This window comes from Trachemys scripta, chromosome 4 (assembly GCF_013100865.1).
Source record: "Trachemys scripta elegans isolate TJP31775 chromosome 4, CAS_Tse_1.0, whole genome shotgun sequence".
Lineage (NCBI taxonomy): Eukaryota > Metazoa > Chordata > Testudines > Emydidae > Trachemys > Trachemys scripta.
Window position 1 is genome coordinate 99,788,353 of NC_048301.1, and position 27,637 is coordinate 99,815,989.

General features: G+C 53.2%; 1 protein-coding gene across 1 annotated transcript; it reads left to right on the forward strand.

Annotated features, from left to right (window-relative positions):
* The first annotated feature begins 1,107 nt into the window (after positions 1-1,107).
* On the forward strand, positions 1,108-25,073 carry EPS8L3 (EPS8 like 3). Its single transcript, XM_034770113.1, has 20 exons — positions 1,108-1,300; positions 2,822-2,883; positions 3,301-3,374; positions 5,057-5,121; positions 10,091-10,249; positions 10,529-10,678; positions 11,027-11,103; positions 11,559-11,740; positions 12,081-12,166; positions 12,848-12,962; positions 14,611-14,675; positions 16,091-16,168; positions 17,550-17,698; positions 18,346-18,454; positions 19,488-19,522; positions 20,721-20,817; positions 22,225-22,344; positions 22,696-22,781; positions 23,460-23,592; positions 24,645-25,073. Exons 2-20 carry the CDS (start codon positions 2,843-2,845, stop codon positions 24,660-24,662), a joined length of 1,839 nt encoding a protein of 612 aa, XP_034626004.1. The 5' UTR covers positions 1,108-1,300; positions 2,822-2,842; the 3' UTR covers positions 24,663-25,073.
* Positions 25,074-27,637: the final 2,564 nt, after the last annotated feature.

The following is a 27,637-nucleotide window of genomic DNA, read 5'->3' on the forward strand; positions in this document are numbered from 1 at the left end:
AATGGGAAGGGGCTGGGATGGGGGAGGTGGGGGAGAGTGTTCTGGGGAGGGGCAGCGGGAGGAGGAGAGAGGTGTGGGTCTGCAGTCTGAGGCCAGCCCTCCCCTCACTCTGCGGTGCTGCTAAGCCCCTGATGGAGACGCCAAGGCTTCTGTGCAATCTCCAGGCGCCCTCTGGTGCTTTGCCCCTGCCTGTGCTGGGGCGGGGGGATGAGTTGCTGGGGTTTGTATTTGCTGGTTGTCAGGAAAACAAGGGAGGTGCCGTCCTCACGACTAAACCCAGGAGGTCTGTTCAAGGTCCACTCTGTCAACAAAGCATCTCTGTGGAGAAGCGAAGGCCAGGGAAGAGGACGGGTCTTGAGGGGTGGAGATCAGGAGCCCAAGGGTAAATGGAGAGGAGGGGTCCTAACCAGGACTGGAGAGGACAGTGCTGGAGACACCGGCTTGCTGGGAGGTGACTGGGAAAGGCAGAGTGAGGGGGGAGCTGTGCTGAAGAACCAGCAGGCGGTAGGGCTAGGTTTGGTATGGAGAAGCCCCCTCCAGCATGGAGAAGCCCCCTCCGGAATGGGTTAATAGCTTGCCAGGGAGAGGGCCGTGAGCCCAATTTCAGAATAAACCACACGTGAAACGGGTCTAGTGAATGAATCCCCAGCGATGTCACGAAACCAGCATATGATCCGGAAACAGCCAGTGCTGGAGTGGCAAAGTGGGTTAGGATTCAGCAGCATTGGCAGAGCAATGCCGGGAGCTCAGCTCTGCATGAGGAGGAAGTGCTGGAGGGCAGGATGCTCACAGGAGGGGAGCCAGTAGAGCTGTGTGTGAGGGTCATGGCATTGTGGGAGGGGAGGGATACGGGGGGGGGGGGGGTTGCGGGAGGTGTCTGCCGTGCAGAGCTGGGCAGGGATTTCCAGAGCTGGGTTAGTCAGGGTGCTGACAATGAGGGTGGAGGTGTCTGGAGAGAGCTGGGAGAGGGTCTGCTCTGAAGCTGTTGTAGCCTAGGATTGCTGTGCATCGGCAGGGACCTGCAGGGTTGATGATTTCCCTATGCAAGAGACCAAAGAGCAGCAGGCGTGGTCCCTGTGTCACACGTCAGACGAGATTATTATGATTCACTCCCTCTGGGTCCAGTTACCAAGAGAGCGAGTCCAGAGCTGGGGAGATCAAAGTCTGCAGTCGAAGCTGTAGATTGTCCAAGCTGCAGCTCTTGGCCCCTTTCTCTTCCCCTGACTTTCTCCAGGAGAGAATGCCCCTGTGATCGCCCACTGGAGAACGGGTAGGAGCCATCGCTCTGACAACCTGCCAGGTAACCGACTTGCAGTATCCCCTAGACGCCAGCTTCCGGCACCAGGTGCTGCTTCAAGCTCTTAGTGAGGGAGGAGTAAGCAGCAAGCAGGTCCAGGTTGATGATGCCTCCCCAGGGAGAAGACTCTGTGAGGAGCAGCTAATTGTTTGGAGAAAGGCCCCTGCTCTCTGGGTCCGGCTGACAGGCCGTGGTGTGCTGTGACGTGTGGCTCTGGAAGGGGATAGATATGAGCTGGGGTTAACCAGCAGCAACTCAGACACATGGTTACTAAGGGGAATCTCCCTCTCAAACCAGGCAAGTTGCCCTCCCTCCAGCATTTCAAGCCCTGCAGGGAAAATGCCTGATCTGGGGCTTCTTAACAGCAAGATGGCTGGCAGGGCCGTGACGCCGCCAACTTCCTGGTGCTCCTTGCTAGAGCCAGGGCTGTGGGGAGGCAGCTGGCCAGGAAGGGTTTGGATTGATCGCAGCGCTTGTCTGATAAGTGGCATCGGTGGCTGTGAGGTGACGGAACGGGCGAGAATGGAGGCCTGATTAGCCACGGGGCTCAGTAGAGACCAAGCTTTTGTGACAAAAGGAGCACAGGGATTGCCACATGGGATCAGAGCAGAGGCCCATCTAGCCTAGTGTCCTGGCTCTGGCACTGCCCAGCACCAGCTACTTCAGAGGAAGGTGCAAGAAAGCCCCTTCCCCAGTGGACAATTGTGAAATAACCTGACCCCGTTAGTTAAAAGGTAGCTCGCGCCCTGAAGCAGGAGAGGTTATAGTCCTTCCAAACATCCTGGGGATCTATTTTCAGGAGGGGAGGCATTTGGGGTAATTCGGGGAGCTGGCCTAACATTGTCCCCTCCCCTTCTGGGCAGATCCAGCCCGTTGTGGAGAAGGTAAGAGTTCGAGGAGCGGAGGCTGGAGAAGAAGACAGGGACTGAGTTTAGCTGAAGCCCTTCAGTGAAGGCTAAATCATTAGCTCTCCTCCCTGGGCTCCCCCACTGGATAATGATTGCTCCAGCCTCCAACCCTCCCGGAGTCTCCAAACCTCACTCTTTGGAAGCCCCTTGTTCCCTGCAGAGGGCTGCATGGCTAGGCAGGATCAGGGTGTGCCCCTATACTGAGGGAGGGCAGGGCACCGTCAGTGACTGGTGTGCATTGGAGCCGAGGGGGCAGAGGTGGGGGGTAGGAGCCCTGCCTGCCCCTGCCCGAGCCCTGCCTCTCCCCCTGCGCGGGGCTGGCATCACCGCCATGCATGTTCCTCCGCACCCCACTCTCTTTTGACAAGAGTGGGCATTTGGCCCATTTGCTCTTGCCAGCTGATCAGCTTTGCAAGAGCAATCTGGACAAATGCCCACTCTTGCCAGAAAAGTCAGGACGGCTGGGACAGGACTTAAAAAAGGGACTGTCCTGGCGAAAATGGGACATATTATTCTCCTACTACTGTGGTCCTGCGTCCTTTCAGCTCCCTCTACCCTGCTCTTCTGCAGCTGATCCCATCCTCTGGGTGTGGGCTCTGAAGTTTCTGTTTTGCAGGGCCTGCTCTCTGGGCCGACCATGATGGAGCACTTTGGCTACGGGACCGAGTCTCAGTACAAGTGAGTGCCCATCTCTCTTAGGGCTCTGGGGGTGCCCCCTACCCTGCTCCCCCACCCCACAAGCACACAATACAATCAATGCTCCATCTGACAGCTGCTTCTCTGACCATCCCCAGGGCTCTTGGGCAGAGCAGCCAACCTGAGGGACAGGGGGCATCTTCCAAGCAGGGCCCAGGCACTCCTCTCTCTGCATCTCCCCACCTGGGTGGGGAGGCACCCTCTGAGATTCCTCACAGGCCGGTGGGGGCCAGGCAAAGGCCGACTGTCGTCAAACCCTACTCGCCCGGCTCTGCTGCACAACCTGGCATGTGCCAGCAGGTCCCTGCACTGAGGAGCAAGGGCCCAAGCTCGGGGGGGAGGGAGGAGGGTCCTTGGGATCTTATGCACCAGGTGTCTGTATGTCTGTCCTCTCTGCAGTGAGTTCAGCAATGGCAGCCCAAACTTCATCAGAGCCAACAGCACGTCCAGGCCCAGCAGCAAAGCCATTTACCGTAAGACCAGCGTCCCCCTCCCTTCAGCCTACCCCTCCCCTTCCCCTCCCTCATGTCTCCGCACCTGCTGCCCAGGAGTGCAAGTAGGGTGGTACGCTCCAGTACGCAGTACCAGCAAGAGATTTTTAGTGGGTACGGGGCACCGGAAAGACTTGGGGAGGCTGGTCCCGCCCCTCTGGAGTAGGGGTGGAGCTGCACTCTGCTCCTTAAAGGAGCAGAATGCTGCTAGGGAGGGCATTCATTCATTCGTTATATGGGTTTAACAGCACAATACATGTGCTAACAAACATAAACCAAGGCTTTGTTTAAGTTTGTTAGCATATGTATTGTGCTGTTAAGTTGGTCAGGAGTCCTCAAGAGGGCAGGGGTGGGGGGAACGAAAGGTGTTTAGACATGTTTTTGATTCCTGCTCCAGCCTCTGGACTATGAACATATACTGATGGGAGCATTCTAACCAAGGGACTGAGGACTTTAAGGTAGTCTGGAGCCTTCATATTTCCTTGATCCTTTGCAGATGGACTTATGAGTTGGACTGTTCTAGCCTCATTGATTGCTGATTTCTCCCTTGCAATGGACAAAGATCAGATATCTGCTGCCTTTCTCACATGAGTCAGCAGCCTTTGATACCTATGGTATAAGCAACATAGCCATTGCTTGAGTGGTTTTGTTCTTTCCTCTCCAGATGTCAAAGCCTGTTCCCATTGAACTCAATAGCAAAACTTCTTTTGATTTCAATGGGAATAGAATTTGGCCCCAAGAGATCAGAGAATGTGATTTTGATCAATTGGTTATCTTCCCAGAGACAGTTCTCATGCATGTTCTGCCAGGCTGATTTTGATTCCCCCTCCTGTATGTCATGCTGAGGAAAATAATAAAACAAGGTGGGCTGGAGTTCTATCAAGATGCACATGGCACACACAGTTCTGTGCCTCTTTCCCATCAAACCCAAATGGTGCAGCATCTTTGCTTTCCTGGTGCCAGGCGGGGAGCAATACTTAGGCCTTGTCTACACTGCCACTTTACAGCGCTGAAATGTTCTTGCTCAGGGGTGTGAACCCCTCCCCCCCCAGAGTGCTGCAAGTTTCAGCGTTGTAACGTGCCAGTGTAGACAGCGCTGGGAGCTACTCCCCTCGTGGGGGTGGGTTTTTTACAGCGTTGGGGGAGCTCTCTCCCAGTGCCAGGCCACGACTACACAGCCACGTTAAAGCGCTGCCGCAGCAGCTCTTTAACGTTGGTAGTGAACATACCCTTAGATAAAGCCAAGCTGGCAGAAGCTTAGTTTGGACATAAGGAAGACACTGATAGTGTGTTAAGGGAAAGTGGGGTGACTGTCCTTCCTATCCTTCTTTCATTTAAGAAGCTTTCAATGTGGGGTGCTGCTGGATCCTCAATGACTCCTGGAAGTACAGGTGGCACCAGGGGCCCAAAGCATCATTTTGTTGTAAAATTTTAGACAGGTAAAGGGGGGCGTCAGAGGGGACAGGGAGAGTGTGGGGGCCCCGGGTTGGGGGCGGGGTGGAGTCATATGGAGAGGTCACGTGCCCTCCCTTGTGTCCCTCCCATGAGTGCAGCACTGGCAAGAAATGATTTCTACTTGCACCACTGCTCCCGTTAGCCAGCCCCTTCTTCTGCCCAGATTTCTGCCTCTCCCTTTCATTCCTCTTGCCCTTCTCCACCTGCAGGCCAGCGCAAGGATTACACCCTCTCCACACTGAAGCAGCAAAGCGACTTCCAGCACCGCGTGGAGGTAGGAGAAGCCCAAGTGGCCTGTTTTCCCTCCCTGGAGAAAATGCCCTCTCCACACCCACTCATCATAGACTCATAGACTCATAGACTTTAAGGTCAGAAGGGACCATTATGATCATCTAGTCTGACCTCCCGCATGATGCAGGCCACAAAAGCCATCCCAACCCCTTTCCCTTGACTCTGCTGTTGAAGTCCCCAAATCCTGTGGTTTAAAGACTTCAAGTAGCAGAGAATCCTCCAGCTAGCGACCCCTACCCCATGCTGCGGAGGAAGGCAAAAAACCAGGGCCTCTGCCAATCTACCCAAATATGGCGATCAGTAGAACCCCGAGCATGTAGGCAAGATTCTCCAGCCAGACCCTCATTGGCCATTGATACTATTTACCAGCGATGGCACGCTGTTTATTTGACTAAAATCATGTTATCCCATTAAACCATTCCCTGCATAAACTTATCTAGCTTAATCTTAAAACCAGACAGGTCCTTCGCCCCCACCGTTTCCCTCGGAAGGTTGTTCCAATATTTCACCCCTCTGACGGTTAGAAACCTTCATCTAATTTCAAGCCTAAACTTCCCCACAGCCAGTTTATATCCATTTGTTCTCGTGTCCACATTAGTACTGAGCTGAAATAATTCCTCTCCCTCCTGGTATTTATCCCTCTGATATATTTAAAGAGAGCAATCATATCCCCCCTCAGCCTTCTTTTGGTTAGGGTAAACAAACCAAGCTCCTCGAGTCTCCTTTCATACGACAGGTTTTCCATTCCTCTGATCATCCTAGTGGTTCTAGTTTGAGTTCATCCTTTTTAAACATGGGAGACCAGAACTGCACACAGTACTCCAAATGAGGTCTCACCAGTGCCTTGTACAACGGAGGCAGCACCTCCTTATCCCTACTAGATATACCTCGCTTAATGCATCCCAAGACCGCATTGGCTTTTTTCACTGCCACGTCACATTGTCGACTCATAGTCATCCTGCGGTCTACCAGGACTCTGAGGTCTTTCTCCTCCTCCGTTACTTCCAACCGATGCGTCCCCAGCTTGTAACTAAAATTCTTGTTAGTCATCCCTAAATGTATCACCTTACACTTTTCACTATTAAGTTTCATCCTATTTCTGTTACTCCAATTTACAAAGTCATTCAAGTCTCCCTGCAGAATATTCCGATCCTCCTCCGAATTGGCAATACCTCCCAACTTTGTGTCATCCGCAAACTTTATCAGCCCACTCCTACAATTGGTTCCGAGGTCAGTAATAAATAGATTAAATAAAATGGGACCCAAAACCGAATCTTGAGGAACTCCACTGGTGACCTCCCTCCAACCTGACAGTTCACCTTTCAGTACAACCCGCTGCAGTCTCCCCATTAACCAGTTCCTTATCCACCTCTGGATTTTCATATCGATCCCCATCTTTTCCAATTTAACCAATAATTCCTCGTGCGGTACCATATCAAACGCTTTACTGAAATCGAGGTATATTAGGTCCACCGCATTTCCCTTATCTAATAAGTCTGTTACTTTCTCAAAGAAGGAGATCAGATTGGTTTGGCACAATCTGCCTTTGGTAAAACCATGTTGTAATTTGTCGCAATTTCCATTGACCTCAAGGTCCTTAACTACTTTCTCCTTCAAAATATTCTCCAGGACCTTGCACAATACAGATGTTAAACTGACAGGCCTGTAGTTACCCAGGTCACTTTTTTTCCCTTTCTTGAAAATAGGAACCACATTAGCTATTCTCCAGTCCAACGGTACCACCCCCGAGTTTAAAGATTCATTAAAAATTATCGCTAAGGGGCCTGCTATTTCTCGTGCCAGTTCCTTCAATATTCTTGGATGAAGCTCATCCGGTCCGCCCGACTTAGTCCCGTTAAGGTGTTCAAGTTTGGTTTCTACCTCGGATACCGTAATCCCCCCTCCTGTATTCCCCTCTGTCACGCTGCCAATATTCCTAAACCTTTCATTGGCCTCATTGAAGACCCATGCAAAATATTCGTTTAGATATTGTGCCATGCCTAGATTATCCTTAATCTCCACTCCAGCTATAGTCTTCAGCGGTCCCACTTCTTCTTTCTTTGTTTTCTTCCTATTTATATGGCTATAAAACCTCTTACTACTGGTTTTAATTCCCCTCGCAAGGTCCAACTCTACACGGCTTTTGGCCTTTCTCACTCCATCTCTACATGCTCTGACCTCAATAAGGTAAGTTTCCTTACTGATCCCTCCCCTCTTCCACTCTTTGTACGCTTTCTGTTTTTTCTTAATCGCCCCTTTGAGACGGTCGCTCATCCAGCTCGGTCTAAATCTCTTGCTTACTAACCGTTTTCCCTTTCTCGGGATACAGGCCTCCGACAGCTCCTGCAACTTTAACTTAAAATAATCCCAGGCATCATCTGCCTTTAGATCCATAAATAAGTTAGCCCAATCCACTTCCCTAACCAGTCCTCTTAATTTATTAAAATTAGCCTTTTTAAAATTGTAAACCCTAGTCTTCGATTTAATTCTGTTAGTCCTTCCATTTAGTTTAAACCAAATTAGCTCATGATCACTGGAGCCAAGGTTATCCCCTACAACCATTTCCTCAACGAGGTCCTCACTACTCACCAAAACCAAATCCAAAATGGCCTCCCCCCTCGTCGGTTCAGCTACTACTTGATGAAGGAATTGATCAGCAAGCACATCTAGGAACACCTGAGCTCTATTATTACTACTAGCATTTGTTCCCCAATCTATATCTGGGAAGTTAAAGTCCCCCATAATTACACAGTTCCTATTAGCATTTACTTCCCTAAAAACATTAAATAGTTCTCTGTCCGTATCCAGGCTAGATCCCGGCGGTCTATCGCACACCCCAAGCACTATCCCAGGGGAGGCTCTAGTAGTTCTTTTACCCAGTGTGAGTATTGCCCAGGCGAACTCCGTCTTATCCATTCCATCAGTTATTATTTCTTTACAGCTTACCTCATTATTGACATACAATGCCACCCCCCCACCTTTACCTTTGTTCCGGTCGTTCCTAAACAGCACATACCCTTCCATACCTGTACTCCAGTCATGACTACTGTTCCACCACGTTTCAGTTATTCCTACGATATCCAGTTTCATTTCTTGGACCAGGAGCTCCAATTCCTCCATTTTGTTACCTAGGCTTCTTGCGTTGGTGTATAAACATCTTAATGTATGCTGTTCAGCCTGTCTCCCATTAGTTATGCAATTTGTTACGGACCCCTTACTGTTCATCCCCCCTCTCCTTCTTATGTCCAATCCCATCCCCCCAGCTATATCTGTTCTTATCTCATCACTCTCCTTTTCAATGTTGGAATCTGGCGTGGAGATTAACTGTACATCTCCCAACCGTCTCCCCGAACTTCCTAGTTTAAAGCTCTTTTGATGAGATGAGCCAGCCTCCCTCCCAGAAGTCTATTTCCTGCCCTACTCAGGTGAAGTCCATCCCGTGAGAATAGCTGTCTGTCCCCAAAAGCCTCCCAGTGGCCATACATCCCAAAGCCCTCCTTATAGCACCACTCCCTTAGCCAACTATTTATCCTCACAATCCTGTCAGCCCTTTGCTGCCCTTCTCTAGGAACAGGCAGAATCCCACTAAAGATGATCTGAGCCTCGATTTCCTTGAGCGTCTTCCCCAGTCTGGCATAATCTCCCTTGATTCTCTCTAACGAGAACCTAGCCGTGTCATTCGTTCCTACGTGAAGGATTATCAAGGGGTTCTTACCTGCTCCTTTTAGGATCCTTTTCAACCGCAGGTCCACATCCCGTATCTTAGCGCCTGGTAGACAGCACACCCTTCTGTTCTCTGGGTCCGCCCTGGTCACAGGCCTGTCTAACCTCCTCAGTAAGGAGTCCCCAATCACGTAAACCTGCCTTTGCCTGGTGACAGTGCAATCTACTAATCTATCCTCTGTTCCCTCTAGTCGTAACCTGTGTCCATTCCTATTTTCCCTTATACTCCCCCTTGTGCCATCCTGTATCCTCCCGGGGCCCAGATTTGGTGCTGTCTCCATCAACTCCTCCCCTCTCTCTATTGGACTAGCTGCTCTTCTCTTCTTCTTCACCCTCCCACCTTCAGTTACCACCTGCTGCCCCCCCTCCTCTTTATCCAAACACCCAAACCTGTTCCTGAGTTCTATTTCCCCTTCACTAGCCCTCCTTTTCCTTGGCCTGCTTCTCACGGTCACATGCTTCCACTGCCCTTGTTCTCCCCCTAACATTCCCCCCTCATAGTCCTCAGCCCCTGCTTCCACCTGCACCCCTGAGCATTCCCCTTCAGCCCCTCCTTGCCTTTCCTCCGTCAGCTGCTCGAACCCCCTTCTAAACTCCACCAGGGTATCTACTTGCATCTCCAACCCTTGAATCTTTTCTTCCAGTAACTGTATTAGGAGGCACTTCATACAAACATACCTCTGTTTAGGCTTACCTGCTAGCACCATATACATGCCGCAGCTTCCACATGCAATCATCTGCATTCTGTCCCCTGCTGCTTGGCTCATGGCTGCTGCAGTCTCTGCCCACAGCACCTGGGGACACAGAACACACGACGCACCGCGCCCTCCTGCCTCCCCTTCCACCTCCCCCTGCAAACTCCCACTCAAACTCCCCTGTTAGCAGCCCTGTTTGCTGCCTCCTGTGCACGACCAACTGCCCCCACACTGTCATATCACCCCAGTGGGAAGGGGCCTTCCCAGTATGCTCTGGTGCGCCAGGATGGGCGATGCTGGTGCACACTGCTTCCTCTGGGCTTTCACTCTGGCTGGGTTCCCCACTGATTGCAGACAAGACGTCCCCGCCTCATGCTCTGCACTGGCCAGTACCAGCCACTGCCACCTTGCTCAGCCATGTCATGCGGGGACCCGCCCCAGGTTGCGTGGTGCCCCACGCGTCTCCTCTCCTGCTGTCGGGGCTGGGGTGGGGGACGCTGGGGAGGGCCTGGACACTGTACTTTGTGTCCCCAGCACCTGCTCACCATCCACGTGGACTCCAAGGACATCCGTGGCGTGGACGACTGTGTGGCGCGGTTGAAGATGATGGATGCGCAGGGACGGGTCTGGGGACAGGACATGATCCTGCAAGTGAGGGGCCATGAGCTGCTGTTGAGCGACATCGAGACCAAGGTGCATGGGGGTTTCCCAGCCCATCTTAGCCTCCTCCCAGCAGGGCCCAGCCCCTCCTGCACAGCATGCACTCTCTTTGGGGTCCTGGGGGAGAGCGAATTGGGGGGCTTACCCTCATCCCCTGCCATAGGGCTGGCAGGAAATGCTGCCTCTGGCCCATAGGATTCCCCACACACCCCATGTCCATGGAAGAGGAGCTTGGATCTCCAGCAGAGCAGAGACACCCAATGTCCCGTTGATCTGCCCCGTCCCCCCTGCTCTTCTCCCCCACCACTGCAGGAGGAGCTGGAGAGCTACCCCCTGGAGAGCGTCCAGGAGTGCGCTGCCGTCCTCAACCGCTGTGTCTACAATTCCCTCCTGGCCGTCACCGTGAGGGAGCAGAGCCAGCATGGGAGCAGCATCCTCCTCTTCCAGTGCGAGCAGCTGGGGGTGAGCAGCACGAGCCCAGCTACACAGTACCGCCTCGGTGGGCGGCAGCAGGTCTAAGGACGGCTTCAGGTAGCGGCTTGGCCCCCTCTGTGGAGCACGGGAATGGGAGACTTATTAGCATGGGGTGTATGTGTCACTGCAGCCCTGTACTGGATGGAATCATGATTGTGTGTCATTGTCCCCACGCTGCTAGGGAGAGTCTCCTATAGCTCCAGTAGCAGTTGCTTTCAGAGCTGGATGTTCTGGGGTCTACCCCCACTATTGGCAGCATAGGGACCGCTGCTCTCGACTGCAGGGCTGTGGAGGGGAACTCATGGTCCTGCTGTGTTCCTCTTCCCTTCCCATCAGGCAGAGCTGATGAAAGCCAACCTGGAGAAGGCCGTCAAGGAGTGGAAAGGGGAACGGGAGAGTCAGGACGTGCTCAGGTAATGGGGTGCAGAGAGCCTGTCTCCAGCAGGATAACGTAGGTGCAACCCCCCAACCACTGTCTCCAGCTGGGGCACTTCCAGGTCTGACAGAGTCCCCCAACCCTGGATTCCCAGGAGCCCCCACCCCCCTCCACACACCCTGGATTTCCGATAAGGAACCCCCCCATAAAGGTACAAAGAAAATTCCCCACCTTCTGAGGTCCCCAAGCCCACACCCCAGCTCTAGACAGGTGCCCTCAGTCCTTCCATAGAGTTGGGGTGCTCCTAGGATTGAGTCACACAGAGCCCTCGTGGATGGGATGTGTTTCCTCCACCCCTCTTCCTAGGGGTCACCAGGCATTTCTCCTCCAGTGTCCCCAGGTGGCAGAAGAAGCCTCCCCTCCCAGCCCCTCTGCAGGAACAGCACTTACTGCTGCATTACTAGAAGATGCCCTCCTTGTTCCCTTTCTCAGGAGCAGTTTGGAGACCATGCTGTCCCAGCACAGCCAAGGGTCCTTCCACAGCAAGCCCCCACGTACCAGCCAGGATAGGTGGGCTGGACCGCCAGAGCCAGACCCCTTTATTCCCCCCGCACCACGAGCATGGCAAAGCCAAGACCAGGTGCCCCGGAATCCCCCAGCCTCCATGGATTATGGTAAACAGGCTCTGGTATGGCAGGGAGGGGCTGGTGAGTGGAGGGGGGTTGGCGTGGAGGAGGGGCAGGCCAGGGAGGTACAGGTTTGGAGCAGGATTCATGGATTCCCTTCCCAGCTCTGCCACTGACTCTCTGTACCATGGGGCTCATGATACTGACTCCCCTTAGCCGGGCCGCGTTCACTGATGTCTGCAGATCGCGGGGCGGTGCTGTGGGAGGGTGCAGAGGGCCGGGGGGCGGGAGCTGTAAGTCTGAGCCCTGGAGGACGGGGGCGTGGAATGCAAACCCCACTACAAACCCCTGCCTGCTGTGACTGACCCCAGCCTCCTGGCTATTGCAGCGCCTGACCAGCCGCGGCCCCCAAAGCCGAGAGACGAGTGGACGGATCCCAGCTTGCAGGCGACGCAGGACTTGGACAAAGACACTGTAAGTGCTCCAGGACTGCTCCAGCTGCTTCCCTGATACCAGCTTTTCCTGGGACTGCTGCAGCCCCCGTCATCGCCCGGTGGAGCCTGCCCCAAGGATAGGCTTGGCCCCTGGTGCATCATCAGGCAAACTTGCAGTAGGACAGAGCTTGTTTGGTACTGACACGCTCTGACCCTCCTGGAGGCTGCAGTGTCAGGCTGGGACCCACGTAGGAAGGCACTTGCCAAGTGCCCTGCCAGGCCTGAGGAGAAAGGCCCCTCTGCCTTAGAAAGGCCTGGAGAGCAGCTGGCAGAAGAGGGAGGGGAAGTAGCAGCCAGGAGGTAGCTGGGTGGATTTTTAGCCTCTGCACTCTGCCAGCTGGCTTAGGGGACAAGTTGTGTCCCAGCCCTGCCCAGAAGGAACTGTGGGCCGGCCAGCAAGTGGAAGGGGGGATACAGCCAAAGGAGGAGCTGGGGAGATCCGGGTTTGCGCCAGGGCAGGAGCTCCACCACCTTCTGACGCCTGCCGGTCCGGTCCCAATGCAGGACTTTTCCAGCCAATATACAGCATTAGGTACCCCATGGGCAGACCTTGCTCTGTGCTCTGGCTGCAGTGGCTAGGCCTGGGCGTTCTCCCCAGAGATAGAGGCTGGCCTGGGGCCCCGCCCTGCCTCAGATACATCCCGGCTGCTTGTGTCGGCAGGAAATCCTGAACCATGTGCTGAGTGACATCGAGCTCTTCGTGGGGAAGCTGAAGGAGACGAGCGGCTCACTGAGCAGCAAGAAGAAGTCGAAGAAAAAGGACAAGGAGAGAGGAGGTGAGGGGGGGGAAGGGTTCGGGTTGGGGGAAGGGGGCCTTGCACTCCTAGGAGACGTGGGGTCAGTCTCTGCATGGCCGCCCCAGGGGAAAGAGGACCTAGGGAGGTCTCTGAGGAGATGTCTCCACAGCCGCTGGAGTGAGCCTCCCAGCCTCGGTAGGCAGACGCACTAGCTCTGCTTCGGCTAACGCACTTGAGTGGAGCCGTGTGCATGTTGCGGCATGAGCATGGCCCAGGCTGCCCACCCTGTCGCGGAGCCAGGGGCTCGGGCAGGCCTGGACTCCGTGCCCCCGCCTGTGCTGCAGCAGCCACAATGCTATTTATAGCACTGTAGCTGGAACAGAGCTAGTGTGTGTCTGTCTACCCAGGGTGGGACACTCAGTCCCAGCTGCAGTGAGTATAAACACACCCTGTGATGGGAGAGGTGGATCTTGGGGACAGGTCTCTGGGTGGGCCCCCCAAGGAGAGATGGATCTGGGGGGCAGGTCTCTGGGTGGGCCCCCCGGGGAGAGGTGGATCTGGGGGCAGGTCTCTGTGGGCTTCCAGGGGAAGGAAGTGGCTAGGGTCTGTGCCCCTGGCTGGTGTATCCATATCTCCAGCCGGGAGTGGGTAGCGGAGAGCATGCGGCTATTCATGACGTTGGGGCAGGCGAGGAATTACCCCATGAACGGAGCTCCGTGCCCTTTGGCACAGCCACTGCTCCTTCCTAATAGCTAGGCAGGGTCCCGGGGCCTGGGTTAGGGTTACCATCCATCCGGGTTTTCCGGACATGTCCGGATTTTTAAGCTTTAAATGGCTGTCCGGGGGGGATTTCTAATAAAATAGAAATGTCCGGGATTTCCCCCTTCCCCTCATGCAGAGTACGGCGCGGCTGATTGGACGCCTGGCCTGATTGAAAGCCGCTCGCAGCCACTCGGGCCTCTAGCAGCCAGAGTCCCTCCCCCTCCCCCATTCCCTCCTTCCCCGCAGAGCAGCGCCACAGTGTTTGGCTGCATGTGGAGCCTGCAGCTCTCGCTCGGCCTGGTGTGGGGGCAGGCAAGGGACAGGGAACGGGGGGGTTAGATTGGTCGGGGGTTCTGGGGAGGCTGTCAGGAGAAGGGGGTGTAGAGAGCAGTTGGGGCAGGCAGGGGACAGGGAGACTTAGAGAGGAGGTGGGGTCCTGGGGGCAGTTAGGGTGGGGGGTGTTTCAGGAGAGGGCAGTCAGGGGACAGGTAGGGGGTAGAGGAATTCTGAGGGGGGCGGGAAGTGGGAGGGGGCGGGGCTAGGGCAGCACCCCGTGTCCTCTTTTTTGATTGTTGAAATATGGTAACCCTAGCCTGGGTGGCTCCTGCCCCGGATCAGTCCCCAGGCCTGGGCTGCCTCTCCAGGAGCCAGTTCCAGAGCTGGGGCTGGGGCCCATCTCTTGAGGCTCTCTGCTGTTCTCAGCTATTAGGAGAGGGGATGGGGAGGGAGGAGGGGCGATGGCTGGCCAGATGGACAGGGCTCACTCCTGAGAGCGAAGCTACCTGCCCTGAGAGTGCGTGGGTGGGGAGGCCGATCTGTCTGTCAGCATCTGGCTGCCTGCTTGCTGCGGTGTGGGAGAAGTGGGTGTAAGGGCCCAGCTACCAGGCTGACAGCTCCCTCCCATCTCTCCCTCTGTGCCTCACAGTGCTGCCCCCTGAGCCTGAGTATGAGACCTGCTTGCAGAAGATCAAATATGCCTTAAACTTGCTGGTAGGTCGGGGCTACTGGCTGGGTGGGCAGAGCTGGCTGTGGGTCGAACAAGGGGGTGCCCATGGCAGCAGCACACAGAGACCATTGTATCATCCGCAGACACAGCCCGGCCCAATTAGCAGAGGGCACAAGTCCAACGGGGGAACCTATCCCCTCCCCGCAAGAGACTGAGCACTGGGATACAATGGAGATGAGCATGGTATAAATGCCTGGATGCAGAGACCCTGTGCACCCAACCCCCTGTGTCCAACTCCCCTCAGCGCCACCAGGGAATCACGTTAGTTATTGAAACTAAACAGGATCAGGGATGGAGGGATCTGGGGATGGAGGGTGGGGTCACTGTGCCTATAACCCTGGGATAAATCTATGGCTACTTGGCAACCTCTTAGAGCCAGGAAACCCCTGGCACTGCTCAGGCCCTATCGCTTGAGCCGAAGAAGTTTCCATCAGCCACTATGGGACTAGTGGGATCATTGGTCTGACCTGGCACAAGCAGTGAGGGCTGGGGGACTGGTCTGGTCTTGCATGGCCGTTCCCATGGGGTTCCTCTGCTTAGGCGCTTAGAAACTTTGGTGATGAGTGTGATCTGAGAACCAATATAGAAAAGAGTAGCTGGAGCTGAGTGTGTTGTATGCCCCTGGCTGTCCCTCCTGCTGGATGCCGAGCCAGGGTGGTGGGGGCATGGTCGGATGGTGCGTATGTAGGCTTGGCAAAATTCAGGTTTTATTGTCTCTAATTTCAATGATTCATATTGATTTTTTTTCTATTTTTAATTATTTTAATTATTAAGGTTGCTGTAAAGTAAGTGGGGGGTCTGGCTGGAGTTAGGGCTAGGGCAGTGCTGGCAGTGGGGCTGCAGGGGGCTCCCCGCATGGCCAAGGGGCCCAAGACACCTGAGCGCTAGGTGCTGGAGAAGCTGCAGTCATCCTGGCCTGGAGGAGCAGAGATCCCCAGTCAGGCCTGCAAGGAGGAAGAGTCCCCAGCCGTGGGGCAGGCCATCCGGTTGCTGAATGGCTCCTACCTGAGACAAAGCTGTTCAGCAGTGGCTGGGGTGCTCCTCCTCGCAGTCCTGGCCAGGTGTCTCTGCTCTGCCCCGCCAAGACTGCAGCCTCCCCCACACCTTGCACCTGCAGGAGTCGGGTCACACAGCTATAGCAAGAACACTGCATACGGCATAGGTACGTGTTTGTCATATCCATGCAGCAGGGAGTTCCTGGGTGCTGGGGGCTCTGCTGCTGACTCCCCTGCTCTACCAGAGCCAGACACACTTGTTACAGAGCACATGCTGCAGCCAAGTTTGCTACACCTCTGCATTGCTCCTCCTTGCGTTAGCCGCCCAGGGTGCAGCTACCTCCCTGGCAGTGGGGCCAAGGCAGAGAGGTGAAAAGCTTCGCCTATGTTTTGTGTCTGCACAGGGGAAGCTGAAACCTAGGCTGCAGCAGCAGCCCAGTGCCCCGGAACTGGTTCGAATGATCTTCTCCACCCTCTCCTTCGTGAGTATCCCAGACGGTTAGGATCCATCTCATTGACAGGGCTGCAGGTTGACTCCCCTCGTATCCATGCATCCAATGGGCTGGCAGGCTGGAAAATACCAGTATGTGAATCGTATTCTCCTAATGACACCATTATTCCAAATTGATCCTGCTCTCCTTGGGAATTACTTACTAGCAGGCCAGATCCTCAGCGGCTGTCAATTGGTACAGCTCCATCAGCTTTGGTGGAGCTGCCACCATCTCTGTGACTTCAATGGAACTAAACCAGCTTATCCCAGGTGAAGAACTTCCCCCAAAACTCATACTCTGGGATTTGGATTCGGGTGACCAGACAGCAAGGGTGAAAAATCAGGACGGCGGTGGGGGGTAATTGGCGCCTATATAAGAAAAAGCCCCAAATATCGGGACTGTCCCTATAAAATCGGGACATCTGGTCACCCTAAGTTGGATTGAGGGCTCCAGAAAAACTGAGTGTTGACTGATCCCAAAGCCCAGGTCTCGGAGCCTCACCAAATAAGGAAAGCACATACGCACCTGCAGTGCTTCCATCAGCTGCAAAACTACACACAGGGAAGGAACCGCCATCCTCTTGTCTCACTGGTGCTTGCAAGGTTCTGTCATTTACCTTTGCTGTATCCCACATGCCCATTGCAGCAGCAAAGAGAAACCTGATGAGACAGCGGGCCAAACACCCAGCTAGGGGACAATCGGCTCCTTTAGCAAGCAGCAGCGTCACACTGCATTCTTCAGGGATAGGTGTAGAGACTGCCATTGTGGCTTCTGCCAGGAATTCCAGAGCTAAGCCCCTTTGTCCTATGTGGGCACAGAGGGGGGCCAGCTCACAGTGGGCAGTGGGTTGCATGCATATTTTTCCCCACCACAGGAATCTCAGAGACCCCGGATATTCCCTGGCAGTAAAAATTTCAGGACATAGCCTTATGGCTACCAGGAGAGGGCATGGGCTAGTGATTAAAGCACAGGCCTGGGAGTCAGGATTCCTGGCTTTTATTCCTGGCTTTGCTGCTGGCTCACTTTGTGACCTTGAGCAAATCACTTCCCCTCTCTGTGGTTCCATGTCCTGATCTGTAAAACCGGCATCCGCCCGCTGCCCCCAAGGGCTGTGTGATTGGCTCTGTTCAAAGAGCACTTTGGAGCTCTGCTGCACAGTGATAGTGTGAACCGTTCCCCTGCACCCAGCACTGTGCACTTCACAATTACAGATCTCCCTGCAAACATCTCATCACCCCCAGCTGCACCCAAAGCAGGCATGAGGAGGGCACCCTGACAACACAGCTGCCCTCGGACATGACCCTCAGAGGTGGGAGGTTCTGGGCTGACCTGACTTATCACTGTGATTCCTCCCCATCTGCCCAATATACAGATTTTATCCACCTGTCCCTGGCCAAGCCTGGCTTCTTCCATTGTTTCCCCTCTGCTGACTGAGGCAGCCATCGACCTGCTGGACGAGTCTTTGGAGAAAAAGGATCGTGACACCTGGAAGAGTCTGGGCAAGGCTTGGCACACAACGAGGTGAGGAGAATCCCTCGGCATCCAGGCCATTCCCTCTGCCAAGCCAGCAGGGCGCGGAGCAGTTGCTTGGCACGTGCACCGTCTGTTGCTATTAACGAGGAGGATCTTAAGCCGGCGAACATGGAAAGAACTCGAACTGGGATCCAGTGGAGCCATCTCCCCCTTTAATGATAATCCGGATTGTAGTTGCTGGTCTGAAGTCCCCTCTTTAGCCCCAGGCAACAGCTTCCCCGCATTACCCAGCCCTGTCTTGGTCTGAGAGGTGAGCTCGAGCTCCATTGCCCATTCAGCCCTGAGATGGGGAGAGAAGCTGTTCTGAGGGCAGAGTCAGCTCCTCCCAAATGGGCATCAGACATCCAGGAACAGCATCTGTCTCTACCAGCCCGAGCCGGCTCGGAACCAGCAGCCCAATTCACTGAGCTTTCCATCGTCCCCTCCACCCCCATGTGCACCTTCCTGCAGGGCTGACTGGTGCCTCCCTTCCCAGCCTGAGCCCCTTGACCTGTTCTTTGCTTGTTGTCAGGGCTATGGGTCCCCCTTCGAGTCGCTCCACCCACCCTATGCAGCTGCCGGTGATTAGAGAGACGTGTTTACAATCCTGTCTGGAGACCAGCATTGCAAAGTCTTCTCTTTCTTCCCCATCCCAGGACAGAATACCCAGGCGGACAGTTCATCCCTCCCTACATCCCCATCTTCTCAGATGGGTGGGTGCCCCCCCTGCCGACCCATAGGGAGAACGCCACTCACGTGGAGAGGGTGAGTCTTGACTGCCAGGCTGTTCATGGCGGCACAAATTAAAATTTGAGCTGGGTCGCCGAGGGGTGCACTTTAAGTACTGTCTTCCCAAAGCTGCTACTCTCAGATTACGATAGATTCCCCTCACATCACTCTCAGACCACTTGAAGCACTGTCATTGGGAAGGGGGAATAGCACAAGGGACATCTAATGAGCTCATCTCACAGAAGCAAAACTGATGAGGCAGTTTGGCCCCAGACCCCATTGTAAGAGAGAGGGGGTTGTCTAGTGGTTAGAGCACTAGCCTGGGCCCTGGGAGACCCGGGTTCAAGCTCCTGCTCTGCCACTGACTGCTCATATGACCTTGGGCAAGTCACTTAGACAGAGAGCCTCAAAGGTATTCAGGTACTTAACTTCCATAGGTGTTAGGTGCCTAAATACCTTTGAGGACCCATGACTTAATTTCTCATCTGCAAAATGGACCAGTAGCACTGCTGTGTCTCACCCAGGGAGTCTTAGGACAGCTGCATGAATGGTTATGAGGCACTCAGATGCTATAGTGCTATAGGTATACCATAGCCAGACATCGGAACTCAGAGTCCAGGGGAGGGGAAGATGCTTTGCACTGCTGTAAGCCCATCCTTCCCTTTAAACACTGAACTGAAGGTTGTAGCCAGGCCGTGACTTGGCACCTTGTGCAGTGAGTGAGTCTCTGGGAAAGGATTACGTCCCCTACCAGGGACTTAATGCATGCAGAATTTGCTGTGTGTGGACTGCTGCCCCTCCACCCAGGGTCTAGCAGTGATCAAAGCCCTACTATTGCTAACAGCTGAGGGAGATTCTTCTGTAGTTTGGAAAGACAGGCTTATGTTTGCAGACCAGAAGCTGCCGGGATCACACGTGCTGCGTAGCCTATCCAGGCTGTTTCTCTGGCTCTGGGGGTTATCACACGTCTGTTCAGTGGGCGCCATGAAGGACTCTTGTTCCACACTCAGCTTCCCTGGAATGCCCCCCTAGGATGTAACTAAAGCATGTTTATCGTCTCTCCATGCAGCAGCCCCTGGGAAGCCAGAACCACGCTGCGTCCAGGTACGTGCTCCTGTCCCTAGGCTGGCCCGGCTTCCTATTGAGGTTCTGAGAAATGTCCCAGTACACTGCATCCAGGAAGGCCCCTTGGACTTCAGTGTGAATTAATGAACACAGGCAGCACAGGGCCCCTGGCTATGTGGGGCAAATAACTCCTACTTAGAACTTGCTGGGATCACCTCCTGAGACCGCAATTGCGCACACACACACACCTTGCTCAACACAGTCCTGTTCCCCAAATCCTACACACGCTACACACACACTCCCACAGCAGTTGTTACACACACAAGGTTCTTTCTGTCCTACCAGCAGAAGAATCTGCCACAGCTGACTGGTCTCAGCCTGCCAGCAGAGCCGTGCTTCCATCCTGGGATGTCGCTGAGCCTGTGGGTGGATGCCAGGGCAGCTCATTACAAAGGGGCCCTGTTGTCAGCTGCAGTGATGCCAGGGAGGAAAACCCAAGGTGGGGGCTTTGTCCACCCTTGGGTTCAGCAGTTTACGCTGTGTCAGAAATGAGGGAAGCATCCCTGGAACAAAAGAGGGTCTGTGTGAGACAGGAAGGTCAAACCCGCTGGAGACAACAAATGAGTAGCTCATTTAGTTCCCTTGTCGAGTATCTTAATTGCTCGCTGCATTATTGCCTCTGAAAGTGGGTCACCCTGTCCTGGCCCCCCACCCCATGGTGGGTGCTCTCTCCATGCCATCCTGCCACTCCTGACTGCTGTCTATGCCATCTCTGTGGGCAAAGCCCACAGCTCCTCCCAAGCCCCTGCTGTTCACCTTTGGGTCACCTGGCCCCAGCCAGTTGCTCTTTCACCTTGAGTGTGTCAGGGTAGCCGAGTGGCTCTGTTCTCCCAACAGTAACAGACTATGGGCCTGACCCTGCAAGGGGCTGAGCACTTCTGGGGGGGTGGGTGGGGGCAGCACCCGCAACTCCCATGGTGGGGGCGACGAGAGCTGAGGGTGTTCAGCACCCTTCAGGATCAGGTCCTCTAGCTGTGTCTAGATAAAAATCCTGTGGGTCTAGACCTGCTCTTGGTGATTTGAGTAGTACTGAAATCAATAGTTACATGCCATGAGGAGCTTTGTGAGAGAGATCAGGATGGGGTTATCTTTTTGGAAGAAGCAGCTGGATCTCTTAGCTGGCTCCCTAGGGATCTAGGCCTGAGATGGTCACAGTCCATACATGGTCTCTTTCCAGAGCTCCTTCTAGTCCACCTCAGCGCATGCAAGCCATGTATGAATTCCAGGCCAGGAACAACAAGGAGCTGACTGTCGTGAAAGGGGAACTGCTGGAGGTAAGGCAGGAACTGTCCTATGAACCCAGAGAATTGTTCAGTCTCTACTAGGCGGTCTTGGCGTCAGAACTTAGATACCTTTGGGAGGAAACTGTGTCTTCATTCTCTCTAAAGCACAGAGCATTCCTCTAGGACTACTTACAGATATAGAGGGAGGGCAGCTACTAGGGACTGGTGGATCAAAGTGAACGGAGATTGGAAAACAGGCAGAGAGGGCTTACAGCACCAAGGCACAGAATGACCTTTGATTGCTGACTATAGCTAAATGCCACCAGCCCAGAGGCTGCACAATGGCACGGCTGGGGAACAAGGACTAAATATCATGCACAGGATCGGCCTGTGGGGGGTTGCTGCTACCGATAATACTGTGCCCAGTACTGGGTTTTCAGACATGTACTAAAATTAAGCCCGCTAATAATGCCCATACTATAACAATGTATGCTCCGGTCTCATGAGAGTGGAAGTTGGATGTCCCGGATTTTGGGGAGGTGGGCGGGGGATAGGAAGGAAATGTCACCTCCTCCCTGGGCACGTCTGGCTAGATGCAATTTTGGGAGAGGCTGTTTGTTTTCATCTGGAAACAGCACACTGGACTTGATGGCCCAGTAGCGTGACACATTACAGCAGGGACTAGACACTATGCACAATTCTCTGGGCTGGACTATGAAGGAGGTCAAACGATGGGGAGAAGGGGCCTTTCTGGCCTTCAGATTGATGGATCTATATCTCACACTGTGTCATGGGTGGTGGGACAGTAGCACTGCATTACACAGCAGGCACCTGGAGTTGTCTCCCCAGGAACCCAGTCCAATCAGTCCAGAATCTGGTGTGCTATTTATTTAGTTTGATCCTCAGCTGGTGTCAGCCAGGAATCACTGGGTGACCCTCTCTGGCCCGTGCCCTGCAGGAGATCAGAATGGTCCTGTCTGGCCTTAGTCTCTAGGGGTATGTCCAGACTACCCGCCAGCTCGGCTGGTAGTGGTCGATCTATCGGGGATCGATATATCGCGTCTCGTCTAGACGCAATATATTGATCCCCGAGCGTGCTCCCATCGACTCCAGAACTCCACCAGGGCGTGTGGCAGTAGCGGAGTAGACGGGGGAGCCGCGGCCGTCGATCCCGCGCCGTGAGGATGGGAGGTAAATCGAAATAAGATACATCGACTTCAGCTACGCTATTCCCGTAGCTGAAGTTGCGTATCTTACATCAACCCCCCCCCCTAGTGTAGACCAGGCCTAGGCCTCTAATTGCTAATAGATGCCCTAGACAGTCCCCATGCCATGCTGGGAGTCTGGCATTGCCATGAGGGTGACCCCCTGCTCTGGTAGCCGGGGTGACGGCTTTCACTCATTCACCACCTGGGCTCCTGGGGGTTGATTTGAATTACGCTGTGTCCCTTGACTCAGATTCTAGACCAGAGGAAGAAGTGGTGGCTTGCTAGAAACAGCGCCGGCGAGAGGGGCTATATCCCGAATAACATTGTGGGGCCAGTGGATCAGGAGCCTGTGGAGAACAGCATGAACCAAGTAGGTCCCCCCGTTCCACTCCAAGCTGCAGCAACCCACTGAAACCCTGGCTGGGCCTTCCCGTGTGGGGCGCTGTCCCCACATCCTGGGGTTGGGATTATGGGAACTAGCTTGCTAGCGGTTCAGCGCATGCTGGTTGTAGAATAGGGGTTTCCTGATCTCATTCCCTGCACTGTGCTAAAGGCTCCCGATCTCCCATCCAGCAGACACCAGCTCTGAGAGCTTGTCACCTGCAGGCAGTGGCTTGCGGGGTGGTTGGGAGAGGGAAGTGTTCGCTTGTCTGTTGGGGGGAAGTGATTAGCTCTCATTTGCTGTGAGACTCCTCAGTCCCCTCCTCTCTTTTGGATCTAGGTGCCAAGCAGCTCCCCTGGTCTCCAGCAGCACTCCACGCCGGTGGAGGTGACGGCCTGGCTGCGGGACATGGGCTTCTCCAAGATGTAGGTCGTCTCAGTCACTAACCCTGGAAACCAGACTCTCTCTCTGAGAAAGGCCCCTCCCTGCCATCACCCCACTGGTCTCCCTGAGTCACATCAGGCCCAATCCTGAAACCCTGGGGGCTGATCCTGTGCCCGCTGACTTCAGTGGCACAGAATTGGCCAAGCCACCGTTGGGCAGTTTGGGGTTTGGCCCAGAGCTGTGTGGGACCGTGGTGTCAAGGACACTTTGATACCTGGGGGGAGGGAAGAACAACCCCCACTTCCAACCCCAGGGAAGAAAGCAGGATCCTTATGCCCTAGAAGGGGCAGGTGGCTACTCCCATGCACGAAACTGACTAGTGCCTCTTGCCCCAGTTAGTGCTTCCCTAAGTACTGGTACCAGCTCTCCCCATCTTGGATAGTACATTCCAGCAAATGCCCCCTCCCCCCCCACCATCCATCTGCACCTCCCCTGGCGCAGATCTGCCTGTGTCCAGCTCCAGCTGCTGCTAGAACAGAGACCGCGCCCGCCAGGCCCGTCTCCCCTGCTGATGGTCCGACCGTGGAGCTTTGCCATTTCCTCAGTCCATTGTTTTTCTTTGCAGTCCTGCCCTTTACCAGGTAGCTGATCTCAGGGGGTTACTCCTTGCCCTGTGCACCTAGCTACCCCTCCCTCACCATCTATCTGTCTCCCTGCAGCACGGTGAAGTGCCTTGGCGTGCTCAATGGCAACCAGCTGCTGGGGATGAGCCAGGAGGAGATGAAAACCGTCTGCCCAGAAGAGGGGAGACGTGTCTTCTTCAAGCTCTCTGCTGTTAAATCGTCCCTGGGGGTGAGTCTGCTACAGGCTTAGTAGATACACATAGCCAGCATCCCAGGGCCCTGCCTGGGCCATCACTGAACGGACTCTGCAGGGGTCTCTACAGCACTGGGAGAGGGGACTTCCCAAACATAGAGGGGGCTGGTGTCTAGGTGCAGCAGAGAGATGAGCATGGGGGGGCCTGGCTGAGGTATTCATATCTGACTTATGGGAAGTGCACAGTCTTCAAAGGTTGGGGGCTTTGGGATTCCTTTTGAGACCCTTCAGCCCAGATCCACAAAGGTACTTATTGCCTGAGGACCAGTGTTAGGCACCCCTGCACTACAAAACCCTGCCTGGCAGCTACTGAACCCCATAGGCACGTAAGCTCACTCCAAGCCTAAATGTTTTCTGTAAAAGTTTCCTAGGCCTTTACATTTCTGCCTCTGAGCACACACCCGGCCTCTCTCTCTAAGCTCTGGCCTAGCTCCTGTCTGCACCCCGGTGCCATCTGCAAACCCAGGGAAGGCAGGTGGAGGAGCACTAGCATAGGGGGCTGTGAGGACAAATCCACTAAGAGTGGGGTGCTTAGATCCTCTGCTGCTAGGGGCCAGAGAAGGACCAGAGCTCGTTGCCTGAAAGCTGCTAAAGATCAATAGCATAGAACTGAACCAACATGTTCAAACAAAATTTGTCAAAAAAAAGGGGGGAGGGCTTTCAAACCCCTGAATAAGTTTCCATTTAGAAAATTTATTTGGATAAAATAGATAAAAACAGCAGCTTTTTCAGTTGATTGGATTCCCCCCCCCCCCATTTCATTGGTAAAATGCAATTGGTGGTGGGAGGAAAAAAACAAGTGGGGGGTGGGGCAAAGGAAGTGTCCAAAAATGTGCAGGGGAGAAGGGCACATCTATGAAGGGTTTCCTCTGAAAACTGGAGAGTGGCACTAACCAACCTTTGCTTCCCACTGTGCTAGCCGTGCTGGGTACAGTCACCCTGCGAGGAGTGCTAGCCTGGCCCCTAGGCCCAGCCCTAGGACCAAGGTCTGGAACCTCAGCGCTCTGCACTTCTCTTCCTTGTTGCAGATTGGCCCTCACGATTAGCTGTCTCCTTTCTACACCATCTCCGGTCTGGAAGAAGCATCTAAGGGACAGCAGGTCTTCTAGCATCAGCCCTACTGCACTTCTAGGATTCTTTTCAGTCTCTTCCCCTGCCTCTTGTTCCCAGTGCAGACATCCCCTATAGCCATGTGTCACCCAACTGTCATGGACTGGTTTTGGTCGGTTTGTACAGCACCTAGCACAAGGAGGGTCCTGGTCCGTGACAGGCTGTTCGGTTCTCCTGCACTACAAATAATGCTAATTTATTCTTAAAGATACATATGCTCCAGCTAAACATGGACTTCAGCATTTTGATCAAAGGCAGATAAGTTTAGCTCCCCAACAGGCTTTGTCCAACTCTCCCAGTTGTACAGCACCAGTTCTGGTGTTACATGTATTGTTAAACTCAAAGATAAAGCCAAGCATTCTAGCGGGTGTCTTTCCCTACTATTATGCCTTTGCAGAGCTGGGTAAGTCTTACTGCATCTAAAAGAAAATCTTTCTGCTTAAGATCAAGCCTCCAGGACCAAGATCTCCCAAAATGGTTGTATAGTTTTCCACAGGTTTTTCTAGCCAGGAGCAATTTAAGACTACATACGATTAAACAAACTTCACCTGATAAGGGCTAAAGAAAGTTCTTGATTCAATCACTTTATTTGTAGAGGCAACTGCTCTTTCCTAGCCCCTTTTAGGAGCTGACTTTGGGAGAGTATTAGGAATAGGGGACAGCCTCTTCCCCCCTCCTCCAGAGGGGCTAGGAGCTCTCCCCCTGATACCAGGGATGGAAAAATGGTTTTAATGAAGTAGAGATTAAGATGAAGAAAGGTGTGGGTCAAGTTGTTTGGCACCCACCAAGCTGAACATTTCAGTTTGTGGGAAATTCCCAACCTAGTGGCAGACACTGAGCTAGGCCACTAAAGAACTGGGTTATGAACTGCACAGGACCAGAAGTCCTCCTAGCACTCAAGCCTTGGGTAGCTTACACACTACCTTGCAGGTGAAGCACTGTGTATTGGATGAATGTCACCTCCCTCCCCATTGGCTGTGTGTATGGTAGCCAGAAGACCCAGTCAGTGACTGGTGGACAGCAGCATCTTTAAAAAGGGCATTTGTCTGTGCAACCTTAATCCATGCAGCTACTTAGAGCCTTGGTGCAAAACAAGGCCATGCCCAATGCACTAACACTGGTTGCTTGTTAAGCCAGCTGCATGATTCTAGAGAATTAGGCTGAAGCCATGTAAACAGGCCACGTGATGGTTCCTAGACAGGGTAGAGAAATTAAACAATTGGTTTAAAATCAGCTTTTTTTGATAAAATGCTTTTTGGGGGGAAAAACCACTCAAGATAGTTTTAATTAAGATACATTATAGCTCAAATATCTTATCATGGAATAGGGATTATAAATTCTAATTCTTTAGTATGAGACAATATATTCATGTAATGTCTAAGAAAAGTTTTGTAAATGAATTCCAATAGTTCATGGATTAGGGACCCAGTTTTATGGGGTTCCAGGGGCTTCTGTATAGAAAGATTGAGCATAGATAAATCATTTAGGTTAGTCTAGAAGATACCATCAGAGATGTTAAGTTTTGCACTTCTCAAACTGAGAATGTGTGTTTCCAGAGGTAACATGCTTTTAACAGCAAAAATGTTTTTAAATAAATAGAGAGGTGAGAAATAACAGACCTCAATCCTATTGTCCCACTGCAAATTTGCATACACAGTCAATCCCTTACCTTTCTCTAAAAGCACAAAGTTTCAAAAAGTTAAATGAATAGAAGATTGTTGGGGGGCAGAATAGATCTGGACAAGGAGAAGAAGTCTGGAGATAAATGTGAAGCGAGGGACATGCTTTTTTGTTAAAATATTATGTTTGCTGTTGAAGAAAAAAATCCAGAATACTTAATGTTGTTTTAGTTAAAAAACAATTTAAATGTCTGTCAGATGATCTTCTCTTCCTAATACAGCATGGCAAGAAAATCCTCCAAATATTATGATTAACCTGTTGAATTGGAGATAGATATTTATGAAGTCATTGGGAGGTGAACTGCTTCAGTTACCTTTGGTAAATGAAATAACCAAACAATCTTTCATTTGCTTATATAGCTGTAAAACTCAACTGAAAAGTTTTCAAAATAAATCAGTTTAAAAATGTATAGTGTGTACTTTCTAAAAATGAAACCTACATCTCTGAGTTGGGAAGAACATGTATTAAGGTTATACCAACCAACAAGAATGCACTTTTATGTAGAAATCCATGATTAAATTGAGTCTTCCTGACTAGTGATTTAAATCAAATCCATCCTGTTCCTAGACCAGTCCATCAACATCCAGGCTAGACATAGCTTCTCTTCTTCCAGAATACTAAAGCAGATCAAGATCACTGGGCCCCTGCCAACCTGTTTACTGATGTAGCATTAAGTCTTTCACCAACAGCTGGACTTCCCTCAAACCCCTAGTTTACTAAAGCTACCTAGTTTAAATAGCATTAAGCATCTCCAGAGGAACTGGTGGGGCACAGGAAGCCTCCCCTGCAAGTTCAGATGATACTGGTCCTTGAGTTGCCAGGGCCATGGCAACCCAGCCTGAAGCATCACTCCCCCACAGGCCAGGGTCATCAGGGTAGGGCACCCAAGGAAAGTACCTGTAATTGGTTGCCAGGAGACAGGGCTTTTAAGCACCAACGAGGATGGAATGGGAAACAGGCCAGAGCCTCTTCCCTTGAAGAGGATCTATAGTAACAGCAGCCCTCTAAATCCACTAAGCAGCACTGACCAGCACCAACTGAGTCTCAGTTTGGTTCACCCTAGCCACCAAGGGAGGTACATCAACAGCATGAGTCTACATGACCAGGGGTTGGTGGGGGGGGGGGGGGGGGCGCCCCCCACCCCCCCCCACCCCCCCCATTCCCCTATACTCAACCCACAACGACCCGCTTGTGCCGTTCCCCCTGTGGTTGCGTGTTCCGGGGGGCGCGG

Excerpts from the sequence above, each read along its gene's own strand:
- EPS8L3 (XM_034770113.1), top strand. The coding sequence starts at position 2,843 with ATGATGGAGCACTTTGGCTACGGGACCGAGTCTCAGTACAA. Across the intron at positions 14,676-16,090 it reads AATATGCCTTAAACTTGCTG|GGGAAGCTGAAACCTAGGCT; the intron begins GTAGGTCGGGGC and ends GTGTCTGCACAG. Across the intron at positions 18,455-19,487 it reads ACGCCACTCACGTGGAGAGG|CAGCCCCTGGGAAGCCAGAA; the intron begins GTGAGTCTTGAC and ends CTCTCCATGCAG.